Raw genomic sequence first — 25,887 nt, forward strand, 5'->3', positions numbered from 1 at the left:
AAAAAAACCAATTCCTATTCAGAAGCACTAGGACAATCTCACAGGACATTTGCCCAAAGATACTGATTTCAATCCTCAGTTATGGCCAAAGACTCCTGGAATAGTCTCAGAAGTAACCCTGGGCTCCTTTCATTCTGGACCAGCTGTATACCAATCTGAACTCATGCACAACAAGGCTGCTTTAAATTAAGCCATTTGCCAGTGGAACCCATGGACCAACAGGGCAGACTGGGCTCACCATCCCATACAGAATCCTTGGCTAGTCTCTATTTCTCATGGCTGCTCCCCATATGCCACCAGCAGGAAGGAGTGGATGGAGTAGAAGCCACCATGTTGGCTCTCCATCACAAGTAATTCTCCCTACACTGAGATGATCCTCCCATGCCCAGCTATATCAGAATGATAAACTGTTCTGTGCCAGCTACCTGACATAAACCAACACCACCACACAGTAGGATCTGGGCCAGTGTATTTAAGCAGCAGAATCTAAGCAGTAGGGAGTAGACAAGACAAGTTAAGGGGCCGGAATTTCTATTTTTGAGCATCCAGTTCTTCCAGTGACTGTCGTGGGAGATAGAGCTAGATTATGTATTTTTGAGCACTAATGTAACTACTATACAAGAAGTATTTAGAATAGATCTCTCAGTGAACAGAATTTGCTTTTGGCATCTGGTTTACATATCTCATGAAATGCATCATTAAAAGAAAGCAAACAACTATGGGATTAAATAATTTATTACCATTGCTAAAATGAACACAGATACTTGATACCCAATTGTATGCAGAACTGTAAAAAAATAGTTTTAGTACAGTATCAAAATTTACACAAGTGTAACGTCAAAAGACCAGTGTCCCTTGAATTAGCCCCTGCAGGTAAATACTACTGTTTTACTTCCCCCTTCCCACATATTATAGGAATACAACAATTTAAGTTTAATGATAAAACTGCTTGAGAGAAAAATATGGAAATGTAAGAAGCATTTTTTATATATAATAATTTTAAAAATGCCATGTTTCAAAATTAAAAGCCAGATTCTGCAGTCCTCACTCAAGGAAAAGGCATCAACAAGAGTTGTGCCTGAGAAAGGAATGCAGGATTGGAGGACTTACAACTATGTTGAATGGTACCAAATAAAATGACAGAACGGATATAATTACTGCCACAAATTAATCCATAACAGTTTTCTGAAGACAGGAAGCTGATTTTACAGTACCATATAAAAAAGGTTGCATAGCAGCCCAACTACATTCCACTACCAACAAACCAGTAATACAACATATAACAAGCCCACAAAAAACAGAGAATATCACCTTTGAATCAAATTTTAGTAATCAAGATCAAACCCAAAACCTGGGAATTGTTGCATTCCTATTTTTTGATGCTCAGCTATGGTAAAAAGTTAAGCAACAGCATTCAGTCACAAGCCTGTCGCACATTCATACAAGAAAGTATTGTTGCATTTAAATATACAAGAAATACCTATCACAGCATTTCAATACACACAATCTAATGTTATACACATAGAAAAAAATTAAACTAAGCACATCTAGGGCACCTCCTGGTCAAAACTCAGGCAATCTGAACAAGAGCTTTTAGCCTCAGAATAAATTAAAGACATGCTTTGAGAAGAATAAAAGTTTTCTTTGAAAGAACACTACAGTAGGCAAGGAAAGCTTTTCATAAAAGCAGTGCAAACTTTTAGACTCATATTGATGCTAAATAAAACAGCATGTCTCTAAACTAAGTGGTAGAAATTAGCATTGGCAATTGGAAAATGGTTTCAGAAAAGAACTCTGATGTTCGTTTTGGTTTGAGGTCTTAACTATTGTTACCTCAATGTTCTATTCACGGGATGGTGCCCATCATGTATGTCTCCAGGAGGCGTGCACCAAAGAGAATGAAAAAAGTCTATCTTCACTTTCATTTAGAAAGAAATTGTGTTTTACTACATGTACTGTAGTTTTTGCTACACTACTGGCTGGTTAGGAGATTTTATGGTCTTTTTAGCACCTCAAAATGCAAGTATTCTAAAAAATAATAATTTCAGCTGTAAATTGCCTAAGCACCATTAACTAATACTGTAGACTGAAGTGTGAGCTACCAAGTAACTGACTTTCTTGTAACTGTGATGACTGAAGGCACAGTTTTTTGGTGTCTCTCCACTCTGGTGAAAAATTCCTGCTAAACCTAATGGAAAATTCATTCAGACTCAATGAAGGTTCACCGTAACAATCTTTAAAAAAAATCATGTTTGTGTATCTCCTGAAAAATACCAATTAGGTTTTAAATAAGAAGCATTCAGATCTTTTCATTCTGAGTGTGTATTTTTGAATGACAATGCCATGGCTAAGAGGCAGAGTTTAACTATACAGTATACTGAAATGACAGTGCAAGAACTCTAGGGTACATAACTGTTGTCTGAAAGACTTTTATGAAGAAGCTGTGCCAATTTTCAAAGCAGTAGTGTAGTCAAGAGTAAACAGAGTTTACCCACTTTTCAGTTGGAGAGTATTGAGTTTAGGTCAGTTTATCCACTTTTTTTTTTAACCACTTCACCACTGTTTCAAAGAAGTCATGTATACTTCATGTAGACATCCTGTTGTCGGCTGAGAAGTTACTGTGGATAGAATAAGTTCCCTCTATCCGTCACTGGCCATTTAAATTCTATCTTCTGAGAGAGGTGACACTCAGGTCCTTTTACATAGGTCCTTTATACTGATTTCCTGACAAATGTTGTCTAATTCCAGGACATGAACCTGCAGCATCTCCAAGCTTCCGCCACACAACCTAAAGGCAAGTGATAGAAAGATATGTGAGCTATATCATCCAACCAAAAGTGGATTTGTGTATCTGTATGCATTTTATATATATATATATATATACACACACACACACACACACACACACACACACACACTATGTAGCATAGACAGAAATAGAGGCAGAGAGACACAGTAAGAAGGAAAAATAAATTTGGAAGGAAATACAGTATCTTCATTTTTGCCCATCTGTTACTTAGAAGTCTGTTCAGGAGCAATGTCTGTCCTGAAAACAAGGGTCATGTTTGGAAATCTTTATGCAATTGTTTATTAGGCAAAACTCCCATCAAAGTAAATTTCAGGCACACAGGCCCCAATGCAGAAAAGAGTTTAAGCAAGTGCTTAGCTTTAAGAACATGAGTAGTCCCACTGAAATCAACGGAAGTGGTCCTATACTTAAAGTTAAGCACGTGCTCCAGTGCCTTTGCTGGATCAGGGTCATACATGAATGTTCAAGATTTTTCATAGTGTGGACTACATGTGAACAGATTTGCTCCTTGTCCTCACCTCTGTTCCCATTCATGATTGTATTAAATACATGCCACAACTACAACAATTCTTAGCACAGAAAGGTAATATTAGGAAAGCATTTAGTGTATTCTTAGTTGGCTTTTAATGAAGTTTACAAACAGGAAACAAGAAGAGTTAGCAACATGTGACTTTGCATCTCTCTGTGGGCCACCAAGAAGCAAGAAATGGATCATTGGACAAGACTGGTTATTAGAAAGAGAAATAGAAGCAAGACAGGGTCAGAAGTAAAGATGAAATATGGGAGTACAAATTCATGCACAGGGCTGTGAAGAGATTTGTCTTTGGACCAGTTGGATGGGCCCAAACCAAGATTCCAGAGCCCAACACCCTCTGAATTTTATGTTCCAAATTGGCCCCACATTGTCGCCTGAGCCCATGTCTGATTTGAAGGAGATGGGTGGAATGAACAAAAAAGGCTGTTCCTAACAAAACAGTAACAATAAAGATCATGGAAAAATGTCGATAACCAGAGACCAGTGTCATACCTCTAGCACAGTAATTGACACCTATAGGCTAGTTTCGCAAAGGGACTTAAGTGTCCCGATGCCTCTAGAGTGAGGCAGCAGTGCACATGCTGAGAGGCAGAAACATAGGTGACTTTTACTGCAAAAACTTAGGCGCCTGCAGGGTTAGGCGGTAGGTGAGTGGGAGGCTGTGAATCACAGTGGTGCCTAAATCTGGGACTTAGGCACTTAGCTAGCACTTTAGGTCCCAAAGCCCCAGATTTAGGTGCCACTGGGATTCACAAAATCCCCACTCAGCTGCCCCCTAACCCTCAAACTTAGTTGGCACCAAACTTTTTGCTGTAAAAGTTCCCTAGTCACCTAGCAATTGTAAGGATTAAGAAGCAGTTCCCTCATAACTTTTAGCCCAGTGGTTAGGATGTGAAAGATGCCCAGTTCCTCTTTATTTTTCCAGAGTCATTGGAGCAGAGGGACTGGATCCCGGGTGAGTGCCCTATCCACCAGGCTATAGAGCCATTCTCACACTGTCTCCAGCCCAGTGACTTCAATTATTTAGCAAAGTGGAACAGCTTCAATAGGCGAGATTGAGGGAGACTCACATCAGACTATCCCATAGCTCAGTGGTTAGGGCCCTCACCTGAGAGGTGATAGATCCTTGTTCAAAACCCTTTTCATCAGGTGCATGGGGGTTAATATCTGAATCGGACAACCAGATGGGATCTCTCGTCACCATCAGCAGCCATCTTTGCTTACGTGTGGAAAGCAACCTATATACGGGCCTTGAAGCTATTCCAGCATATTGAGTTTGGTACTAGTTAGGATTTTCACTGGCACCTTTCTGAAGACAGAGTAATGTGGGCCAAACATCTCAGGAGTGGCTGCAAATACCCACAAAGGCACATTTGCCCTCAATCAAGTAATTGTATGTGGAACCTCATTTGTGTGGGCATGTCTAAACAAGCAGATATGCCCCAGCTTGCTACATAGTAACTCTACAGTGCTCCAGCAAGTCAGGCACCAAATAGCAAAGTGGACGCTGCTGTGGCACGCTAGAAGTTTCCTGGTGCGCCCTGATGTACTGTTGATACAAACAGTAGTATGTCAATAAGCACTAGGGAACTTCGTGAGCAGTAGCAGGGTCCACCCGGACAGTTAGTGTGCAGCACGCTGGAGCACCGCAGATTTACAGTGCAGCAAGCTGGGCGGAAATTCTCATGCTTTTGAAAGCCAGCTCACAGTAGCATATGAGAAAATAACTCCAAATGTACCTATGATTGTTACTTGTCATAAGACAGTAGCTAGAGGCTCCAATCAAAACCACACGTTTCACTGTACTAAGCACTGTACAAATGCAAAGTAAAAGGCCTATTTAAAAGTTATGTAGACACCCAATGTGAATAAAAAGAGGATGTGTTAGAAATGGTGTCTTTTCCTCTTGAGGAACTGGCATAATTTCCATCATTAGTGTGGAATACACATGCATCCTGAGGGGAGAATGTGCCCCTTAGTGTAAGTTAGGGGAATCCTTAGGGATGGAAAGTGTGCTGAAAACATTACAAGGCCTTCATATTTTGTGATGCAGACATTTTATAAACTGAAAAACCACATAGTAGATAAAAATTTTAAAAACAAAACCAAAATTTTCAGACTTGACTAGTGACTTTAGGGTCTCAACAGTTAGAGTGCCCACCTACCCTCTGAAAATCAGGTCCTTTTAAGATGTCCCAAACTAAACACCCAAAAATTAAGGTACCCCAAAAAATCAGCAGTGACTATTGAAAACCCTGACCCAGAATACAGAGGCAAAATGATGACATGACAAACATTTCACCTAAAAAAAACAAAACAAAAACAGGAGCAAAATAATGATTCAGTAAGGCCTAGGAAACTACAGTGAGAATTAAAACAAAAGAATAACTAGCTAATCAAAGGTTTGCTTTTCATCTGAATACACATGGATAACCCAAGGAGAAACAGGAGTACTTGTGGCACCTTAGAGACTAACAAATTTATTTGAGCATAAGCTTTTGTGGGCTACAGCCCACTTCATTGGATGCATGCAATGGAAAATACAGTAGGAAGATATATATATACACAGAGATCATGAAACAATGGGTGTTACCATACACACTATAAGGAGAGTGATCAGTTAAGGTGAGCTATTGTCAGCAGGAGAGAAAAAGAACTGTTTGTAGTGGTAATGAAAATGGCCCATTTCCAGAAATTGACAAGAAGATGTGAGGAACTGTGGGGACGCATGGGGAAATAGTTTTAGTTTGTGTAATGGCCCATCCACTCTTAGTCTTTATTCAAGCCTAATTTAATAGTGTCCAATTTGCAAATTAATTCCAATTCAGCAGTCGCTCGTTGGAGTCTGTTTTTGAAGTTTTTTTGTTGTAATATTGCGACTTTTAGGTCTGTAATCGAGGGGCCAGGGAGATTGAAGTGCTCTCCAACTGGTTTTTGAATGTTATAATTCTTGACATCTGATTTGTGTCCATTTATTCTTTTATGTAGAGACTGTCCGGTTTGGCCAATGTACATGGCAGAGGGGCATTGCTGGCACATGATGGCATATATCACATTGGTAGCACGGCTGCTACTCTGAAACCAAGGAGAAACAAACATTTAAAAAGTTTAAAGAATATATCTAATAATGGAGTAAAAACATTTAGCTTTTCCATGCTGAGCAGATGGAAAAAAAGAAAGAAAAGTATTTTTAAACAAACATGTTAAATTTAAAACTCAATACATAAGTGCATTGGGAAGAAATGGTTGTGTCAGATATAATACATGAACATTTCAGACATGAAATTACATAACTATTGGGAAGTTTTATGGATTACTATAACAATATTTATCATTTAGAAAATACTTTTTATCCATAAATCACAAAGCTCCGTGTACAGGTGGGTAATTATCACTAGCATTTTATAGATGATGAAATGGAGGCACCAAGATATTAATATACCTGCCCAATGTCACACAGAGATTAGCCATCTTTTAACATCCTAGTCTTGATGACAAAGCTGAGAATAAAACCCAGGTCTCCTGAGTCCCATTCTAGTGTCTTATCCACTGGATCACTTATTCTCTTTATAGAGATATATTTATATATTATAACATAAAATATGCTGACCAAAGTGTAATGATTATTTAGTTCATAAAAATTCAGTAAATTATATTATTGAAAAATCTGAGTGTAATTGGCTTCATTTTTATATGAAAACTTTAAAGGCACATTGTCAGCAATTTTTAAATATTGATAACCTTGGTACAAATATTGTTTCAGGTTTCAGTACAGAATACAAAATTAAGCACATTAAACTTACATTGCACATTTCTCTGACTATAGCTTTTTCTGTCTCACTAAGGTCATGATCATATTCTTTACCATGCTGCCGATCTATATTTTCCTGAGCTTCCAAGACCTGGGTATGTTAAAAAAAGAGTAAATTTTATTTTACAAATGGAATTTGTTCTTCAACTACAAAAAGAACATTAAGAAATTTAACCTCTAAAAAGGCCTTTTCGGTGTAAGAATATGCATGTGTAATTGGATAATAGATTTAAGTGTAATGAAGCAGATCAGAGTATGTAGTCAGCACACAATTTACTCCAGTATACAATGAAATTGGACTAGATTTAAAAACTTGATGCAGAAATTATTGGGTGAGGTTCTATTGCCTCTGTTATGCAGGAGGTCAGAACAGATGATCAGAATGGTCTCTTTTGGCCTTAAGCTATGAAAAGGGCTGTACCTTACATCAGTACTATAACCTACATGGAACATGTATACAGTAGAACCTAAAGGATATGAACACCAGAGTTAGGGACTTACCAATCAACCGGACACCCTGTGAAACTGGAAGTCATCAATCAGACAGTAGCGCATAGAAAAAAGAAGAAAAAAGCAAATACTGTACTGCCTCAGGACATTAGACCTGAGGCTCTGGGCCTCAGCCACTGGAGGGTTGGGGCTGCAGCTGCAAGGTGGGGGCGGGGCTCAGGGCTTCTGACGTTCGAGAGCACCACGGCTCCATTCCCGGCTTCAGCTCCGCAGGGGGTGCCAGGGCTTGGGGCTTCAGCCCCACAGCTCTGCTCCCGGTTTCAGCCCCGGGGGTGCTGGGGCTTGAGCTACGAGGGGAATGCTGGTTTCAGCCCCAGCGCTCACCCTGTAGCTAAAGCCCCTATCCTCCCCACTCCCTCCTGCTGAAACCAGGAGTGGAGCTGCTGGGCTGAAGCCCCAAGCCCCAGCGCCCTGCCCCAGCTGAAGCCAGGAACAGAGCTGCAAAGCTGAAGCCCCAATCCCTGGTCCTATAGGCACCAACTCCATGGGTGCTCCGGGGCTGGAGCATCCACGGAAAAAAAATAGTTGGTGCTCAGCCCATTGGCAGGCCCCACCAATCAGCTCCTCTCCCTCTCTCCCAGCGCCCCCCCACCCACCGCGGTCAGCTGTTCAGCGGTGTACAGGAGGTGTTGGGGATGAGAGGGAGGAGTGGAGGCAGGAAGGGGCAGAATGGGGGCAGGGGCAGAGCAGGGGCAGGGAGAGGCGAGACGGGAAATGGTGCGGCAGAGTTGGGGGTTTGGGGGAAGGGTGTAGTGGGGGCAGGGCCTGGGGTGGAGTGGTGGTTGAGCACCCCCTGGGAACACAGAAAGTCAGCGCCTTTGCTTGGCACCACCCCCCTGCTGAAACCAGGAGCGGTCTGGCACTTCCCACAGGGCAGAAGCCAGAAACGGAGCTTCAGGGCTGAAGCCCTGAGCCACAACGCCCCCTGCGAGGCTGAAACTAGGAGCTAAGCTGTGGGGCTAAGCTGAAACCCAAGTCCCAGCGCTCCCCCCCAGGTCTAAAGCCCTGAGCCCTGGTGCTCCTGGGGGGCAGAAGCCCTGAGCCCCCCTCTGGAAGCCTTGGTGGCCCCTAAGGTCAGAAGCTCCAACACACACACCCTGCTGGAGTCCTGACCCCCCCCCCCAACCCTGCGGTGCAGCCCCAATTCCCCCATGTCTGAAGTCCATCACGTCTTTTTCAGAGTTACTATAATTTCAGAGTTACGGACAACCCCCATTCCCAAGGTGTCCGTAACTCTGAGGTTCTACTGTATCTCTACATGGAAATATGGCTTTTGGGTGATAAAACAATTCTGGCCATAACATAAAAGCCTGTGATTCCATATGAAATGTTCACACAGTTATTTCATATGTACAAACACTCAATGGATTAGATTCAAATAAAAAAAAATCCATGCCATCCACTCAATTTAATTTAAATTAAATTAAATTAAATTAAATTAATTTAATATCAGTTCCTAGAAGTTAACCTCTTCCCATTTAGGATTGAGGACTTAGTGCAAATGTTCTACTTGTCACAAGCAAGAGTGGTACCTATGCTTTCCATTTTACTGGCTAATTAGTCATTTTCTTCCTGTAAATACGCACAAAAACGATGGGCCCATTGACATCAATGTGCTTTGGACTATGCCCTTGGGATTTGGATTCAGGTGAGGATCCTGATTCAGGAGAGCACTTACACACACACACTTAACTTTGAAGTCCATGGAATTTAAACACATGCTTAACTTAAGCATGTGCTCAAGTGCTTTACTAAACTGAAGCTTTGGGGGGCACCTTTCTGAGATACACCACATAGGAGCTGACTTTTTGTGTGCTCCGGAGAACTGTATTTAAAATCAACTTAATGTTTAATAGACTTCAGTTTTGAGGAAAACAAAGTTCTAATTTATTTTATTTTTGCTAACTATATATGTGGTGATGGTGAAAGGTGCTACTCTCTTCTATGTTCTGAGTCACTGAGGTACAAACACTAAGGATATAACTTGCCCTATCTAGACAGTTATTAAAGGGTTTGTGGGGGTTAAGTCACTCCTGGATGGAAAGTAAAATTTTCCGAAATTCCTTTAGGTTGCGGAGCATCTGCACAAAAGGAGGGTCAGTGGCCAACTTCACCTTACACTGTGGGTATGTCTACATAGGGATAAAAAACCCACGGCTGGCCTGGGTCAGCTGGCTCGAGCTCCCAGAGCTCATGCTGTAAGGCTGAAAAATCGCTATATAGATATTCAGGCTCGGACTGCAGCCCAAACTTTGGGACCCTGTGATGGTGGAGGGTCCCACAGCTTGGGCTCCAGCCCAAGCCTGAATGTCTACACAGAGATTTTGAGCCCCGACAGCCCAAGCTCCACAAGCCCAAATCGGCTGACCCAGGCTAGCTCCTGCCATGCCACAGGTCTTTTATCCCTGTGTAGACATACTTCAGTGATCCTAAGTCAGGAGCATTAAGCCTGGTCTACAGTTAGGACTTGTAAACCAACTAAAGGTATGACGTCAACATGCACAAATTAAAGTACATTACCCCCCATGTGGATGCTCTCACTCAGGAGTAAAGGATTAAGTTACAGCAAATTAAGACCAATTTACTCCTGAGTGACATCATCCACACAGGGGTTTAATGTGCTTACACTGACTTCACGCATTTAGCTGATTCACCTTAACTTTCCTTAGTGCAGACATTCCTGCAGAAGTTTTACCAGCATAACCATGTCAAGTGGGGAGAGGGGGTGATTTTTTAATCAAATAATTATACCAGTGTATGCACGTACACACACACACACACAAAGTTATATTGATCAAAAAGGACTAATACTGGTATAGCTTATTCCCCTTCCTGTATTGGAATAAGCTACACCAGAATAAGCATTTTTATACTGCTATTGTAATGCAGTTATAGCAGTTTTTACTGAGTCAACTAGACTAGTGTAGTTTAAAAAAAAAAAATCAGTAAAAATTTCTAATGTAGACAAGGCCTTGCACAGGGGCTGAGGCAGCAACAAGGGACTGCGTTTAAGTACAGAGATTCCAGGAGAGTCCCAGGCTTATCTATACATAAACGCTTCCCCAGTTTATAGATACCAGTGTAGTTAAAGTGGAACAATCCCATTACTGTAGACAGAGTGTTGTTGGTATAAAGGGGCCTTCTACTGGCATAGCTATTCCTATATAGAAAGGGAATAAGCTCTACCAGGAAAAGGCACCTGTATGCTAGTATAACTGTGTTCATACTAGGGCTTGTACCACCTCTAACCAAAACAGTTATACCGGTAACTTTCCAGTACAGACCAGGCCCAAGAGAGACAGAGGTCCAAGTGAGCTGACTCTTGGAGACAGGGCAGTGGAGGGAGTTGCCTTGTGTGTTGTTTGTGACCACCTCTGTTCAAGGGATCAGGACTCATGTACATTTTTCAGTCTGGCTGAAAGGAAGAAATTTTATTTAACTGAATAAAATTTAGCACACACAGGGAAATGCCTAGCATCATTCATCTCTATTTCTGCCTGCTAATACAATTCCTATCAGGATAAAAGCAGGGGCATCACATCACAGAAAACTAAATTTTGTATACATCTAACCATTTTAATAACCCTAATGAGTACTTTACCACTGTAAACACATCCACTTACACCAACTAGCTATCAGACACTATCAAAAGCATGTTGATAATTGTTCCAATCAAAGCGATTTGTCAGAGGCTATACAAAGATAACTACAATAATCTTATTTTGTAAATCCACATGATCTCTAGGCTAAGTTGTTTTGTGCAGCTTTGTTTTCCATAATGACAGCAGGTGAAATTCACCCATCTGTGGAGGGCACACACAAGACCTTTGGTGCTGCTGAAACATGCACTTCTGAAGCACAGAGGAAACTGAATGGCTTCCCCACCCCTGGATACTACAGGGCTGGGATGTGTACTGCCCACAAGCAGACTGGGTGTAGATGGTGGCAGGGCAGACTAGGGGAGCAGCCACAGGAACCTCAATTGTGTGCAGGTGGCAGGAGGCTAATCCTAAGCTAGAGTAGTGGATGCGGAGAGACTGCCCGAACCCTGACATTCTGCTGAAGGAATGGCTTTCACTGCCACAACGCCTACACATTTAACCAGCATAAAAGCTGTTTACTCAAGCTTTATGTAGGAGAACTCAATGTCACCCATCCACATGACTTCACAGACTTCACTGGCACTTTTGTCTGAGTCAGAAGTGCAAAACTGGGCTCCTTAAGTAACTAATTTATCCTTACATCATTTCCTGGTATGGCAGGTAAGGAGTTATAGTGAATATTATTCCTGTTTTCAAATGTGTAAACTGTGTAAGAATGATTTGCCCACACCTCACAGAAGGTTATCACTGTTCCTGGTTCTATGCTCAGACCATTAGGTCACGCCTTTCTCTGTCAATTAGTTAACACAATTGTCCAAACTGTCCCAAAAGGAGAAAAGATTTCTATTGCATAGCTGATGCATATATAGTGGTGGGACCATGTACTTGCACAGTTGCCATGTGAAATCTCATGATATGCTAGATACCTCCTGATAGGTTATTGTAACATTTTGTTTCATTAAGGGAAGTAGTTGCTGTCAAAGTCACAAAGGGCCAGACTGTGAGCCCTCTGCTCACATAATTCCTTAGAAGTCAACAGGACTACTTCCTGTGTGCTCACCAAAGTAAGAAAGAGGTTCACAATCTGGACCAAAGTTAGCATGAGAACTGAAGAGATTATGGTGCATTGTTTTCAGCACTACATAGTAAGTATATCACACTCTCTGAAATCACATGACAAAGTCCATACCATGCATGTGCCCTGTATAATTTGGTTTCATTTTTATAAAAAAAATGTTTGTGATATTCATATTATTCACCTTATACTGTAGCAGAGAATACATCTAGTCCACAGATTGCTTGTCCCACCCTCCATCATAGTCATAAAAGAAAATATGTATCATTTATTATGGGAACACAATGGGGCCCATTGTGTTAGACACTGTACACTCACAATGGAGACAGTCCCTGACCCAAAGAGCTCACACTCTTAAGTACATGACTGAAACAAAAAATAATGTTGTATACGAAGATATTGCAGTGATATTGCTCTAAGTACAATGGAACATATGTCAAACAACATACGTAACATTCTGCATATACTGTATGGGAGTGTGTGTTACCTTAATAGCATTTACCACTGCTTCAGGCTGCTGAGAAGGTGAGACATGTCCACTGAAGCTAGCTGGATGGTTTGGAGAGCAGTAACTCCCATCCGCCCCTGATGGCATCCTAAGGGGACCCTTAGTAGAAAATTAAAAACTATTTAATAATGAAAGGTGTTTGTAACTAATTAAGCAGATGTAAATTTTTTAAAAAGTCAGTTTATCATGTGAGCATGGAGGGCATATTTCATTCAAAACCTTTGCCTATCTCTGTGCCATGCTTGTGCTACTTTCAGTAATAAAAAGACCTGAATTAAGTCTAAAACACATCAGCTACATTGATCAAACTGCCTGAGTTTGATTCTCTAAAGATACTCTTTACCCTTGTTGGTGGTCACCTACTATCACAGAGAGGAAACCTGGTTAAGTGGTTAGAGCACAAGGCAGAATCAGATGCTTTGGCTCTATTCTCAGCTTTGCCACTAACTTAGCATCTGCAAGGTGTTCTACCAAGGTCTGTCTGTGCAGAGCAGCTTGCTGTACTGGAGCCTCACTGAAATCTTGAGCATATCACTGAAACTCTGTGGCTCAGTTTTCCCATCTGGGAAATTAGGATACTACTACTTACCAACAGGCTTCAGAAGGGTGTTGTGAAGCTTAAAGGTAAACAGTTTTGGCCCCAAATATAGGTGTCACAGTTCAGGGCAACTGCACCTGTTTTCACCTCCATGGTCCAGCTCCTCAGCCATCACCTCTCTTGGGAAGAGACCTGTGTCTCTCTCCCTCCTGACAAGGGCTTTTCCAAGCTGCACAGTTCCCTGCCTACAATGAGTTCCCAGCAAGTCAGGCTACCTAAGCAGGCCTGCTTTACTTTCTCCTCAGAGGCTATACACAGAACAATTGCCCTCAATTAAAAGTTTCCACACAGCCCATTCTGAGCAAACACATATATTTTCAAGGTGAAGGCATTACAGAGGAAACGTATTACAACAATAAACAAAACCTACACACATGCTAATAAGCTTAGCAGAGATCATCCCAATTCCAGCAAGGGCTCAGGAAGGATTCAGTCCATGAAATCCCACCAAGGGTTTTTTCTGCGGTCACAAGTTCAGAACAGCTTTTGTTCAGAACAAGCACACCCAGGACTCAGAGTCACTCATTTATGCAGTTTGGGTCTTTGACCTTGGGACCCTGGGAACAGGTAATCAGCAAAGGTCCCCTCCTCAGGGCTAAGCTTCAAAAGATGAGCTCTTGTGTACCCAGAGAGGGTATATTTGCCTACATGTCCCCCTAGAGATTTTCTGGGAAACCCACCTAGCTTTGTTTGTCCCATAAGTTCATTTTTGTCTGGCTCATTGTTTTAAATAGTCCTTTGATCCTCATAACATTTCCCAGGGTTTACACTGGTCACATCTCCCCTACTGAAGTTACATAGAATTGCACATTAACACAAACTTTGCATTTTGAATACAATGGACTCCAAAGGTACTTAAACTTAATTCAGTAAGGTTTTTTTTCCAGGATTTTGCAGGAAGTCACTGTATCTGTCACTCTAGGTTTTGAGAATGCCTAACCTCAATCAAAATGTTTCCATGAGTGGGGGTAGATATTTTAATTACAGTTAAATTGACTGGGAAGAGTTTAATTTTGGAACATTCCCCTGTAGAATTTGCAGCCCAAATACTGCTGTGTCTTATTCGGAGAGGGGCAGTGTGAGTGGGGAGATACATGACTCCTGATTTATCCTTTTCCCACTTTAAACATATGCAGTCTGCTAAAGATAAAGTGACAGGTGGGTCCTCGAAAGTCACCTGCATTCTCTCGCTGCTTGTGCAATGGCATCAAATGTTACCAGCCTTGGAAGTAGCTCCCATTTATGGAGATATGGCTCAGACGGCAGCCTGGCAAGTCCATTCTCTTTACTTGTGGCCTGTGGCATTCAAAAATGCCATGGGTAGCATCAGTGGATCTTCTCCCACTCTGAGAGGAGTGTAGACTTCCAGTGCGTAGGGGAATGAGGCAGTGAGGGAAAAGGGAAGGGATAGCTCAGTGGTTTGAGCATTGGCCTGCTAAACCCAGGGTGGTGAGTTCAATCCTTGAGGGGGCCATTTAGGAATCTGGGGCAAAAATATGTCTGAAGATTGGTCCTGCTTTGAGTAGGGGGTTGGACTAGATGACCTCCTGAGGTCCCTTCCAACCCTGATATTCTATGAGAGGAATCTTAAAAAAATGTAATACAAAAACTCAAAAGGAAAAAAAAAAAACCCAACAAACAATGATACAGAAACAAAAATGGAGAGGGAAAGCCAAGAGAGTAGCAGCTGGCCTGACATGAGAAGATGCAGGGTACATCTACACTGCAATAAAAAACCTGCAGGCACCAAGTCTCAGAGCCCTGGGTCAACTGACTCAGGGTATGTCTATACTTACCAGGGATCGACGCTGTGGCAGTTGATCCACTGGGGGTCAAGTTAGTAGGTCCAGTGAAGACCCACTGAATTGACCACAGATAGCTCTCCTGTCAACTCCACCGGAATGAGAAGAGTAAGGTAAGTCAACAGGAGAGTTTCTCTTGTCGACACTGCACTAAATTGACCTAAGCTACGTCGATTCCAGCTATGTTATTCATCTTATTGCGTAACTTAGGTCGACTTAACCCCATAGTGTAGACCTATCCTCAGTCTCGCGGGGTTTAGGCTGCAGGGCAAAAATTGCACTGTAGAAGCTTGGGCTCAGGCTGGACCCCAGGCTCTGAGACTAACCCTCCGTGCAGGCTCCAGCCCAAACCTGAACATCCACACTGCAACTGTTAGCCCCACAGTGTGAGCCCCACGTGCCTGAGTCAGCTGACCTGGGCCAGCCGCAGTCATGCCACAGGTCTTTTACTGCAGTATAGATGTGCCCTAAGGGGATACCCAAGCAAAAAGAGTTTGGGGACCAGCATGATCTAGTGGATGAAGCACTGAGGCAGGGATCGGCAACCTTTGGCATGCGGTTCACCAGGGTAAGCACCCTGGCGGGCCGGGCCGGTTTGTTTACCTGCCGCATCCGCAGGTTCGGCCGATCGCGGCTCCCACTGGCCGTGGTTCGCCATCCCAAGCCAATGGGGGTTGCGGAAAGAGGCGCGGGCTGAGGGATGTGCTGGCCGCCGCTTCCCGCAGCCCCCATTAGCCTGGAGTGGCGAACTGCGGCCAGTGGGAGCCGCGATCGGCCAAACCTGCGGATGCAACAGATAAACAAACTGGCCCGGCCCGCCAGGGTGCTTACCCTGGTGAGCCGCATGCCAAAGGTTACAGACCCCTGCACTGAGGAAAGCTGGGTTGTATTCCTGGCTCTGCCACTGATCTACAGTGAGACCTTGGTAAGTCACTCCCCACTCTTCTTCTGTTTCACCTCTCACCCTTTGTCTGTCTTGACCATTTACATTTGTAAACTCTACAAGGCAGGGGCTGTCTCTCACACTGACCCTGTCTACACTATAGACTTCATCCAGCATAGCTATGCCGACCAGAGGTGTGAATCTTGACTGACATAGCTGCATAGACAGAAGCCAGTAAAAGCTGCATCAACACTAGAAGCACTTTTCCAGTATAGTAAAGCATCCCTAGTGTAGACATGGCGTATGTGCTTAGCTGGGGCCTTTAGATACTTCTCTAATAGAAATAGTGAAATCATAATAGCCACTGATCCAAGCATTTAAACAACAACAGTTAGTAATTCTTTTCAATAGGGACTTAGAGTTGGCATTGTGCTGCAATAACTTCACTAGCTAAGTAAACATTTGCTGTTTGAGCACCTCAACATGCAGTATTCAAAGTAGTTCCTATAACGACGATAGGGAGCAAAAGGCAAAACTGCTGTGTTGAGGTAACCTTATCTAGCAGCCTACTTCGGTGAAATGCTAAAAATTCAGTCTTGCAATAGCAACCCAATAACACCACAGAGAGAAACAGCTATGTAATACACTTAGGAGGTACTGATGATCTTTTCAACTTGACCTGTTCTAATATGATCCCTTGCTGTTTTCATCCTTCACACAGAACTTAATTTAAAAAGGAAGAAAACCATGCAAAGCAAAGCAAAACAAAGGAAAGCATTTAGAAGTTGCTAAAATACAGGAAAATATGTCTCCTTCCAACATTTTTTTCTTGGAAACACTGTATTATATACAAAATTCCCCAATTATTTTTTCTGTAGAAATGGGAATGCATTTCTGTTATAATCATAATAGTTAATAGTGCCAAGAGCCTCCAATGAAAATCAGTGCCTCATTGTGCTAGGTCCTGTGCAAACACATAATATGAGACAGTCTCTCTCTCCCAAAGAGCCTGCAATCTAAACAGAAAAGACAAATGGGGCGGGGGGGGGGGCAAGGGAGGGGAGAGAACAGGCACAGGGAAGTGACATGCAACTGAATTCCCTGACAATATTGCATAAGAAACAGCCTGAGTTTGTATGTTCTGAGTGATTTTATGAAAACATTTTGGGCCTGCATCTCCATTATGTTACACCTGATATAGATATTTACACCAGTGCAAAGTGTAAATGACTGCACAAGCTGAAGAGAACAGAGAATTGTCTGATTATTACAGACAAGGGGCCTGATCCTGAGACTTCCTGGGAATTCACAGCACACTGAGATTGTGGGATTGAGCCCCATATGTGAAAAATCCTAGAAATAAAAGCATAGCTACAGAAATGAGAATGCTTCTATATAGACATCATAAATTGTATGCTGAAAACATGTAAATGAGTGTTTAGATCAGCATTTGAAACCAGTTTAGGTTCTCACTCATCTCATCCTGTACATTCATCTTTTCAAAGGATGTTGGGATTTTTCTTTTTTATGAGAAAGTGATTAAAACAATTGTAACTGATGGCATATGAACCTAGTAATTGGGCTGATAACACTGACATACAAATGTATTTACCACAATACATAGTGAATCTTACAGTTCTCCGAAGTGATATACTGGTATCAATTTGGGAAGGGAGTTTATATAACTTTATATAAAAATAAATCCAAAGTAAAAATTTATAGATCTGCTAGTCACTGGACAAGCCTAAAGCTACCCTTTTGGAAAGGAAATAAGTGTTCAAGGGGGAGGGAGGAAAGGAGTAATAAAATAGATTGGAGCAATTCTGTTTTGGGAAAAATTCTCTCAGGTCCCTTTGTTTTCTTATAAGTCAATATTTTCAGTTTCTTTACTGACCCCATGGCCAGTGAAAACGCTGGCCAATTTCAAACTGTGTAAAATAAATATTGATATTAAAAGCAAGGAAAATACAAGATGCTGCACAGGCATCTAAAACCTCCCATATTCCAGAAAATATGAGTCCTGTGAGTTGTGCTGCTGTCAGAGTCCATGCCTTCCTGCAGGCGCTATGATTTCTTCCAGGAAGTCACTTCTGTGTACGCACAAAATACTTATCCCCATCACTGTCCCCAACTGAACATGAGAACTAGTTGTGAACATTTATGGGTCAAAGCAACCACAGTTCTCAAGGCAAATCCAATGCACACATTCATAAGAAGTGTTTGAAAAATGAATCTTTCTCCCTCAGGCATCCATCCCCTTTTGTCCTTTCACAAGAGGCAACAGCTTCCTATGTGCTACAAAAGGTGCTTTACTGCCCCTGATTGCCATCCATCTGAGCAGCTCAATGTGGCTTACAAAGACTCTCCCAAAATTGTTTACTTTGTGAGAATAGACTCTAAAGATAGACCTCGGTATTTCATTTTGGATCTGGACATCAAGCGTTCCAAAGTTTGAAGCTCAGGCTTTGGTTTGGCCCAATAATTAGATAACGGGTTATGAGTCAAAGAACTGGTTGCGGATCTCAGTGCTACCAACTTTGGTGTACTTCCTTATCAGGGGTTTTGGTCTGGACCATTTCTGGCAAATAGTGGCAGTGCTGTACCATCAGACTGACCTTCTACTGAGAGGAGTTACTAGGGATGCTTGTGAACTAATAAATAAAGGATAAGGTCAAGGTTTTCTAAAGAAACTACAGTAAAAACTGTTTTATCTGGCACTTCACCAACCGGAAAGCTCTATAAACCGGTATTTCTGATCTTCATTGAAATTCTGGTTTATAGTCTGGTTGGCGCGGGGCTGGCAAGGGGCTGGGGCGTGGGAGGGGGTGTGGAGCACAGGTTCTGGGAGGGAGTTTGGGTGTGGGAGGGGGCTCGGGGTAGTGGGTTGGGGTGTGGGGGGAGGTGTGGGGAGCCAGATCTGAGGGGTGCTCAGCTCGGGCAGCTTCCTACAAGTGGTGACCTGTCCTGGCTGGTCCTAGGCTGAGGCGCGGCAGGAAGCTCTGCGCATTGCCTCTGCCTGCAGGTGCTGCCCCCGCAGCTCTCATTGGCCACGGTTCCCAGTCAGTGGAAGCTGCGGAGCTAGCGCTTGGGGTGGTGGCAGCACGCAGAGCCGCCTGCCACACCTCCACCTAAGAGCAGCCGGGACAGGTTGCCGCTTGTGGGGAACCGCCCGAGGTGAGCACCCCCCAGATTCGACACCCCCACCACCTCCTGTGCCCCAACCTGCTGGCCCGAGACCCCTCCTGCACCCAGACTCCCTCCCAGAGCCTGTGCTCCACACCCCCTCCCATGCCCCAACTCTCAGTCCCACACCCCCTCCCACACCCAAACTCCCTTCCTCTTAGTTAACTGGCATTTTTCACTTACTGGCACCCTCAATTCCCTCAACATGCCGGATAAAATAGCTTTTACTGTAGTAATTGTGAGTGCCTCCACTTTTGGGTGTCCAACCTGAGACCTCCAAAAGGGGACCAATTTTCAGAAGGAAAGTGTTCAGCACTTTTTGAGAATCAAGCCCCTTTGAAGTGTCTCAAAAGAGACACCCCAAAATTGAGGCAAACAAAACTTCTAGTCACTTTTGAAAATCATGATCTGTGTTTGGAAAATATAAAAAAATTAAAGCTGATTCTTATATTGAAAGTGAAGCTGGGTAAAAGTCTTGGTTTTCTGATGACTGATGGATGCCAAGTGAAGTCTTGGATGATTCTGTAGCACAGCACTTGGAATTCTCTAGTAAATGCCCACAAGAGGTACCTACATAGTTACTAATTACAATAGGAACTTCTTAGGGTGGCCAGGAGCCTGCCACATGAGAGTTGTGGAGTGGCCTGAATTCCACCCCCACGGAAGAAAGCATTTAGAAGCAGGTCCTTGCTTCTTTGTTAAAATCAGTGCAGTCAGGGTTCCGTCACCACATAACTACAGGACCTCTTGCACCTTATTCTGAGGCAGCTGTTTCTGGCTCCTGTCAGAGACAGACACTGAAATAGACTGACCGCTGGTCTGATCCACTATGGCAATTCCTATGGTCACTACTGTGCACTGTTGACTCCATTATGAGCCTGAGAATCATAGACTCATAGACTATCAGGGTTGGAAGGGACCTCAGGAGGTCATCTAGTCCAACCCCCTGCTCAAAGCAGGACCAATTCCCAACTAAATCATCCCAGCCAGGGCTTTGTCAAGCCTGACCTTAAAAACCTCTAAGGAAGGAGATTCCACCACCTCCCTAGGTAACCCATTCCAGTGCTTCACTACCCTCCTAGTGAATAAGTTTTTCCTAATATCCAACCTAAACCTCCCACACTGCAACTTGAGACCATTACTTCTTGTTCTGTCATCTGCTACCACTGAGAACAGTCTAGATCCATCCTCTTTGGAACCCTCCCATCATCCAGATCATTAATAAAGATTTTGAACAAAACAGGCCCCAGGACCGACAGCTGAGGCACTCCGCTTGATACCGGCTGCCAACAAGACATAGAGCCCTTGATCACTACCCGTTGAGCCCAATGACCTAGCAGCTTTCTATCCACCTTATAGTCCATTCATCCAATCCATACTTCTTTAACTCACTGGCAAAAATACTGTGGGAGATCGTATCAAAAGCTTTGCTAAAGTCAAGATATATCATGTTCTCTGCTTTCCCCATATCCACAGAGCCAATTATCTCATCATAGAAGGCAATCAGGTTGGTCAGGCATGACGTGACTTTGGTGAATCCATGTTGACTGTTCCTGATCACCTTCCTCTCCTCCAAGTGCTTCAAAATGGTTTCCTTAAGGACCTGCTCCATGATTTTTCCAGGGACTGAGGTGAGGCTGACCCGTCTGTAGTTCCCCGGGTTCTTTTTCTTCCCTTTTTTAAATATGGGCACTATATTTGCCTTTTTCCAATCATCCATAATGCACATTGGAAAGCACAATCCCAGCTATACATATAAAATGATGGGGTCTAAATTAGCTATTACCACTCAAGGAAGAGATCTTGGAGTCATTGTGGATAGTTCTCCATTAAGAAAGGGATAGATAATAGGACAGAAAATATCATGTTGCCTCTATAGAAATCCATGGTATGCCCATATCTTGAATACTGTGTGCAAATGTGGTCGCCCCATCTCAAAAAAGATATATTGGAATTGGAAAAGGTTCAGAAAAAGGCAACAAAAATGATTAGGGGTATAGAATGGCTTCCGTATGAGGAGAGATTAATAAGACTGGGACTTTTCAGCTTGGAAAAGAGATGGCTAAGGGGAGATATGATTGAGGTATATAAAATCATGACTGGTGTAGAGAAAGTAGATAAGGAAGTGTTGTTTACTATTTCTCATAACACAAGAACTAGGTAGTCACCAAATGAAATTAATAGGCAGCAGGTTTAAAACAAACAAAAGGAAGTATTTCTTTACACAATGCACAGTCAACCTGTGGAACTCCTTGCCAGAGGATGTTGTGAAGGCCAAAACCATAACAGGGTTCAAAAAAGAACTAGATAAATTCATGGAGGATAGGTCCATCAATGGCTGTTAGCCAGGATGAGCAGGAATGGTGTTCCTAGCCTCTGTTTGCCAGAAGCTGGGAATGAGCGACAGGGGATGGATCACTTGATGATTACCCTGTTCTGTTCATTCCCTCTGGGGTACCTACAGCAGAGAGAGATGGAATCAATAAACATGTGAACTTATTTTCTATTGTAAGTAAACCTATTGAATTCCTAATGCCAGGTCACCCAAAGCAGCTCTTTAATCAACAGGAAACAGAGGAAAATCTAGCACAGCTTCACCATATTGCTCTAGGAAAAAAATAAAATAAAATAAAATAAACAGAAACCTTGCATCGCCCTGGCGTTGACCCCAGAAAATTGGTGACACTCACACTATTTCCACAATGCACAGGTGTAAGTGCACTTCACAAATACCTAAGTCACACAGTAAAGGCTCTTATGTGACAGTGCATGGAACAGCTTGCTCCTTTAAGTAGAAAGCTAATCCTAGGCCTTTTGGCTACTTGAGCCACCATAAAATATCATTTTTCTGCCTACACTATTGATAAACATAGCCATGAATGAAAATCCACTATAGCATATTATGCACTGTATCGGAACTCAACGTACATTCAATTTGTCAGCCAGCCTCCATCCAAGAAAGCTTTTTGTTTACTATCTCACTAGCTTTGGCTATCCATTACACATGCAAGAATAGCCAAAAAGGAAGAGACACAATACACTGCTACTCAGAGGACAGCTGTATTCATCTCCAAAGCTTGCTTCAGAGAAAATACATTTTTTCCTATCCACTGGGGTCTGCACCAATTGCTCACTTGGCATAGGACATCCTACTTCAGCAAATGTAAAGACCTTGTTCTTCAGGAACATTTACTCCCAAAGGCAAGGGGCCTGCTAGGAAAGCATATTCTTCCTGCTGGGTAACTCCCACTCCAGTTCAATCACTGCCTGATTTTGAAACCCATTCACTTCCGCACTGTGACGGGTTCCCCCTGGGGTGCCATCTGGAAATGGGGTACCACTGACCCCCCTGATCCACCAGCCTGGGCTCCCTTTACACTGTACTGCTGTGACCAGCCTGCTAAGCACTCTCCCAAGCTCCAGCACACATACAGGCAGGGACACACCCAGATGCAGATGTTGTGATCAGCTCTGCCTGGGAAGGCTACAGCTAAGGAACTACCCAGCTGCTTAAGTGCAGGCCCCCCTCTGGAGTGTAAACCCAAAATTATACTGTACAGCGTAAGCGCATGAAATTCGCCCCCTCCCTCAGTGTGGAAAATGATATGCAACAGCTTTCTGCCCCAAGTTATGACTCCCACACACTGGTTTTAGACAAAGCAAAAATAAGTTCATTAACTACAAAAGACACATTTCAAATTATTATAAGGGATAGCACACAGATCAAAGCAGATTACCTAGCAAACAAACAAAACACGTGAACTAAGTTTAATATACTAAAGAGATTGGATATGAGTAGCAAATTCTCACCCTAAATGATGATTGAAGCAGGCTGCAGAGATTCTTAAGGGGCCAGCTGCACTTGCTTACAGCTTAAAACCCCCAGGTGTTCCTTTCACAGGCTAAAAATCCCTTTAGCCTGGGTCCAACACTCCCCTCCACCCCCAGTTCAGTCTGTGTTCCTCAGGTGTTTCCTAGAGTCTCTTTGGGGCAGGAGTCAGTGAAGAACTACGATGATGTCACTCCCCTGCCTTAAATAGCTTTTGCATATGGCGGGAACCCTTTGTCTCAAAGCTTGGTTCCCTCGCCAGTCAGTGGAAAAACACTGGTATTCCAAGATGGAGTCCAGCACCAGGTGACCTGGTTACATGTCCCTGTAGTGCCACAGCAGCCATTGCTCAGAGGCTGTTTTTAGCGTCTCAGGAAGATTCCCCGTATTGTTTTCTCCTAATGGCTCATCAACCGGAATGGGCCCTTCCCAGCCAGCCATCTAGACTGAGCATCTTTTGCCTAGTGGGCATTTCCCAGGTGTAAACACATTTGTCAATATTCCTAACTTCAGATACAAAATGATACCTGCATACAAATAGGATAATCATATTCAGTAAACCATAACCTTTCCAGTGATGTCTCACATGACCTATCTTGCGTAGAATACACCATAGTTATGCCATAATCATATCTCTATGAAGAATATGGGGTGCAGTGTCACACCCACCCTCCCCTGTTACCGCTAGTTCTTACAAGACAGAGGGTATATTTGTTGACTTGTTTGAAATACTCAAGAGAATGGGGGGGCAGGAGGGAAGCAACTGGGATAGCAGGATAAATTGGATTTACAGGGCCATGCTGTGAGGAAAAGGCCATTAAGACAAACCAGCAAGGAGTTTGTTGGAAATAATCCTGTTGATTAAAATGTACATTATGTCATTTTTGTTCACTACGTTTCTTGCTTTTGTAGATCTCAGAAAACCTCCATTTGTTAAGGTTTTTTTTAAATTTCTTCAATGAAGAAGGCATCTTAGAACTATAGTCTCTCTGAATTCCCATCTGATATCAAAAACCTTTTCAGATGGATATTTCCAACTGCATTCACTTGCTGTTTCTGAATCCTTATTTAGAGCAGATCTCATCACTAAATAACGATATAACTAGACTAGCCTTTCACAACCCACAGCACAGAGCCTGAAGAAAAATGCACTGATCTACAGCTAAACAGGACATTGAACAGCAGAACTAAGGAGTACATGTGCCATTTTAAAAAAAAATCAGTTTACAAAATAAAGAATCTCAAAGGTAGTGGATACTGACACCTGACATGTGACAGGGGCATAACTTTTTGTAACCCTGACCCAGTAAATGAAGCAGTCTCTTATTTGCAATCCTATATGCCTCCTATATCCTTTAATGTCAGAAGGGAAGTAAATCTTTGGCAAAAAACACACGATGTCAAGACCCTATTATGCACAGTTGAATGGATAAATAGAAAAGTCAGAGCAAACAACGAACATGAAAGGCCTGTCTGGGATCCATGCTTAGCCCTGCTAGAATACCACAACATACCTCCTAATGCTCTATTAATATTGTCAGTTGAGAAACTGAGGCAGAGAAGTGAAGTCAGTCAGCACAAGGCCACAAGGGAAAGTAAGCATCTGACCCGGGATTAGAAGGTTGGAATTCCTAGTCTCTAGTCCTATGCTCAGAACATTAGATCACATCTATTTTCTACTTTATCTTTTACTTTAACTACCAACCACTTTCAAACAGCATATTGATGAAGCAAATATGATTCAAACTTCACATTCTGGACATACCTTTAAACTTCATTGGAAAAAACAATTCCCTCTGAATTGTCATCTGATGTAATTTTAAAAAAGCATATGCTTTCACCAGGCAATCTGACACAAAATTATAACATATACAATTAAACCAATTGCAAGATCAACATATTAGACAACTGCTAAAAGTTAATTTAGTGCATGTTTTGTCTAACATGAGCATTTTTACTATATGAAAATCTTGCAACACCTTATTAAATCTCTAGATGCTGCATGACTGTACAAGAAGAAATTTGGGAGCTCTAATTACAGGTAGTACAATGGAGAAGTCTCCAGTGACCGCACTGAAGTTACAATAAAGTAGTGTGAGAGTTAATCAATTCTTATCTGTCTTTATCTTACATAACTACTCAACACAATGGAAATACAACTCATTCCAGATAGTACTATATTTATAGACCTTATAGACAGGTCTTTTAAGTGTTACTGTACCACAAACCTTCTTAAGAGCTAAACAGAATACATCTATGACTTTCTACAGACTCTTAAAATCATATTTGTTATTTCCTTCAAGAATGTAAATAGTTTTGGTTAGGCATGTTTATCAGCAATCCATGCTGAAATTTTACTGGTGAAGGTCTTCTCCCATTTTGTCCCTAGTGTGTGTTTTCAGTGTTTCCCTAAAGCAGAAATCACCCTTAATGGTATGGAATTCCCTAGGTCTTCTCTAGATCATTTATTAGATATTGGTGTCAAATTAGCATCTCTTTTGGAGTAAGCTCATATTTGCATTCCAGCTCCACCTGTCTGAAGTTGCTAGTACTAGCAGTATCTTCTGAATCTGTGGTAATAATGACTTCCATTTGCTCACTTTTCCTGCTAGTGTCATTCCATGCCTGTTTGCTTGCAGCTCCTTTTCATCACACAGTTTGGTCGGTTCCTGGTCAGTTTTATGCCACCAAGAAACCAAAGCCTCCTGAGAAGTTCTGTCTCTGTCTCTTTGGATAACTTTT

The 25,887-nt window shown here is 42.5% G+C and overlaps 1 protein-coding gene across 3 annotated transcripts in view; it reads right to left on the reverse strand.

Annotated features, from left to right (window-relative positions):
- Positions 1-2,679: 2,679 nt before the first annotated feature.
- The window catches only part of CCDC85A (coiled-coil domain containing 85A), a 175,107-nt gene continuing 151,899 nt past the window's right edge, over positions 2,680-25,887 (reverse strand). Inside the window, exons 4-6 of one of the 3 annotated variants that reach the window (XM_024194887.1) lie at positions 12,830-12,949; positions 7,148-7,246; positions 2,680-2,788 (exon numbers count right to left, since the gene is read on the reverse strand). In XM_024194887.1, the coding sequence (XP_024050655.1) occupies positions 2,699-2,788; positions 7,148-7,246; positions 12,830-12,949 (309 nt within the window). In that variant the 3' untranslated portion in view covers positions 2,680-2,698. The remainder of the gene's footprint in view (positions 2,789-7,147; positions 7,247-12,829; positions 12,950-25,887) is intronic. The other 2 variants (XM_024194888.1, XM_024194889.1) reach the window with 2 other exon arrangements.

Source organism: Terrapene carolina, unplaced genomic scaffold, assembly GCF_002925995.2.
Source record: "Terrapene carolina triunguis isolate 2854851 unplaced genomic scaffold, T_m_triunguis-2.0 Scaffold132, whole genome shotgun sequence".
Classification (NCBI taxonomy): domain Eukaryota; kingdom Metazoa; phylum Chordata; order Testudines; family Emydidae; genus Terrapene; species Terrapene triunguis.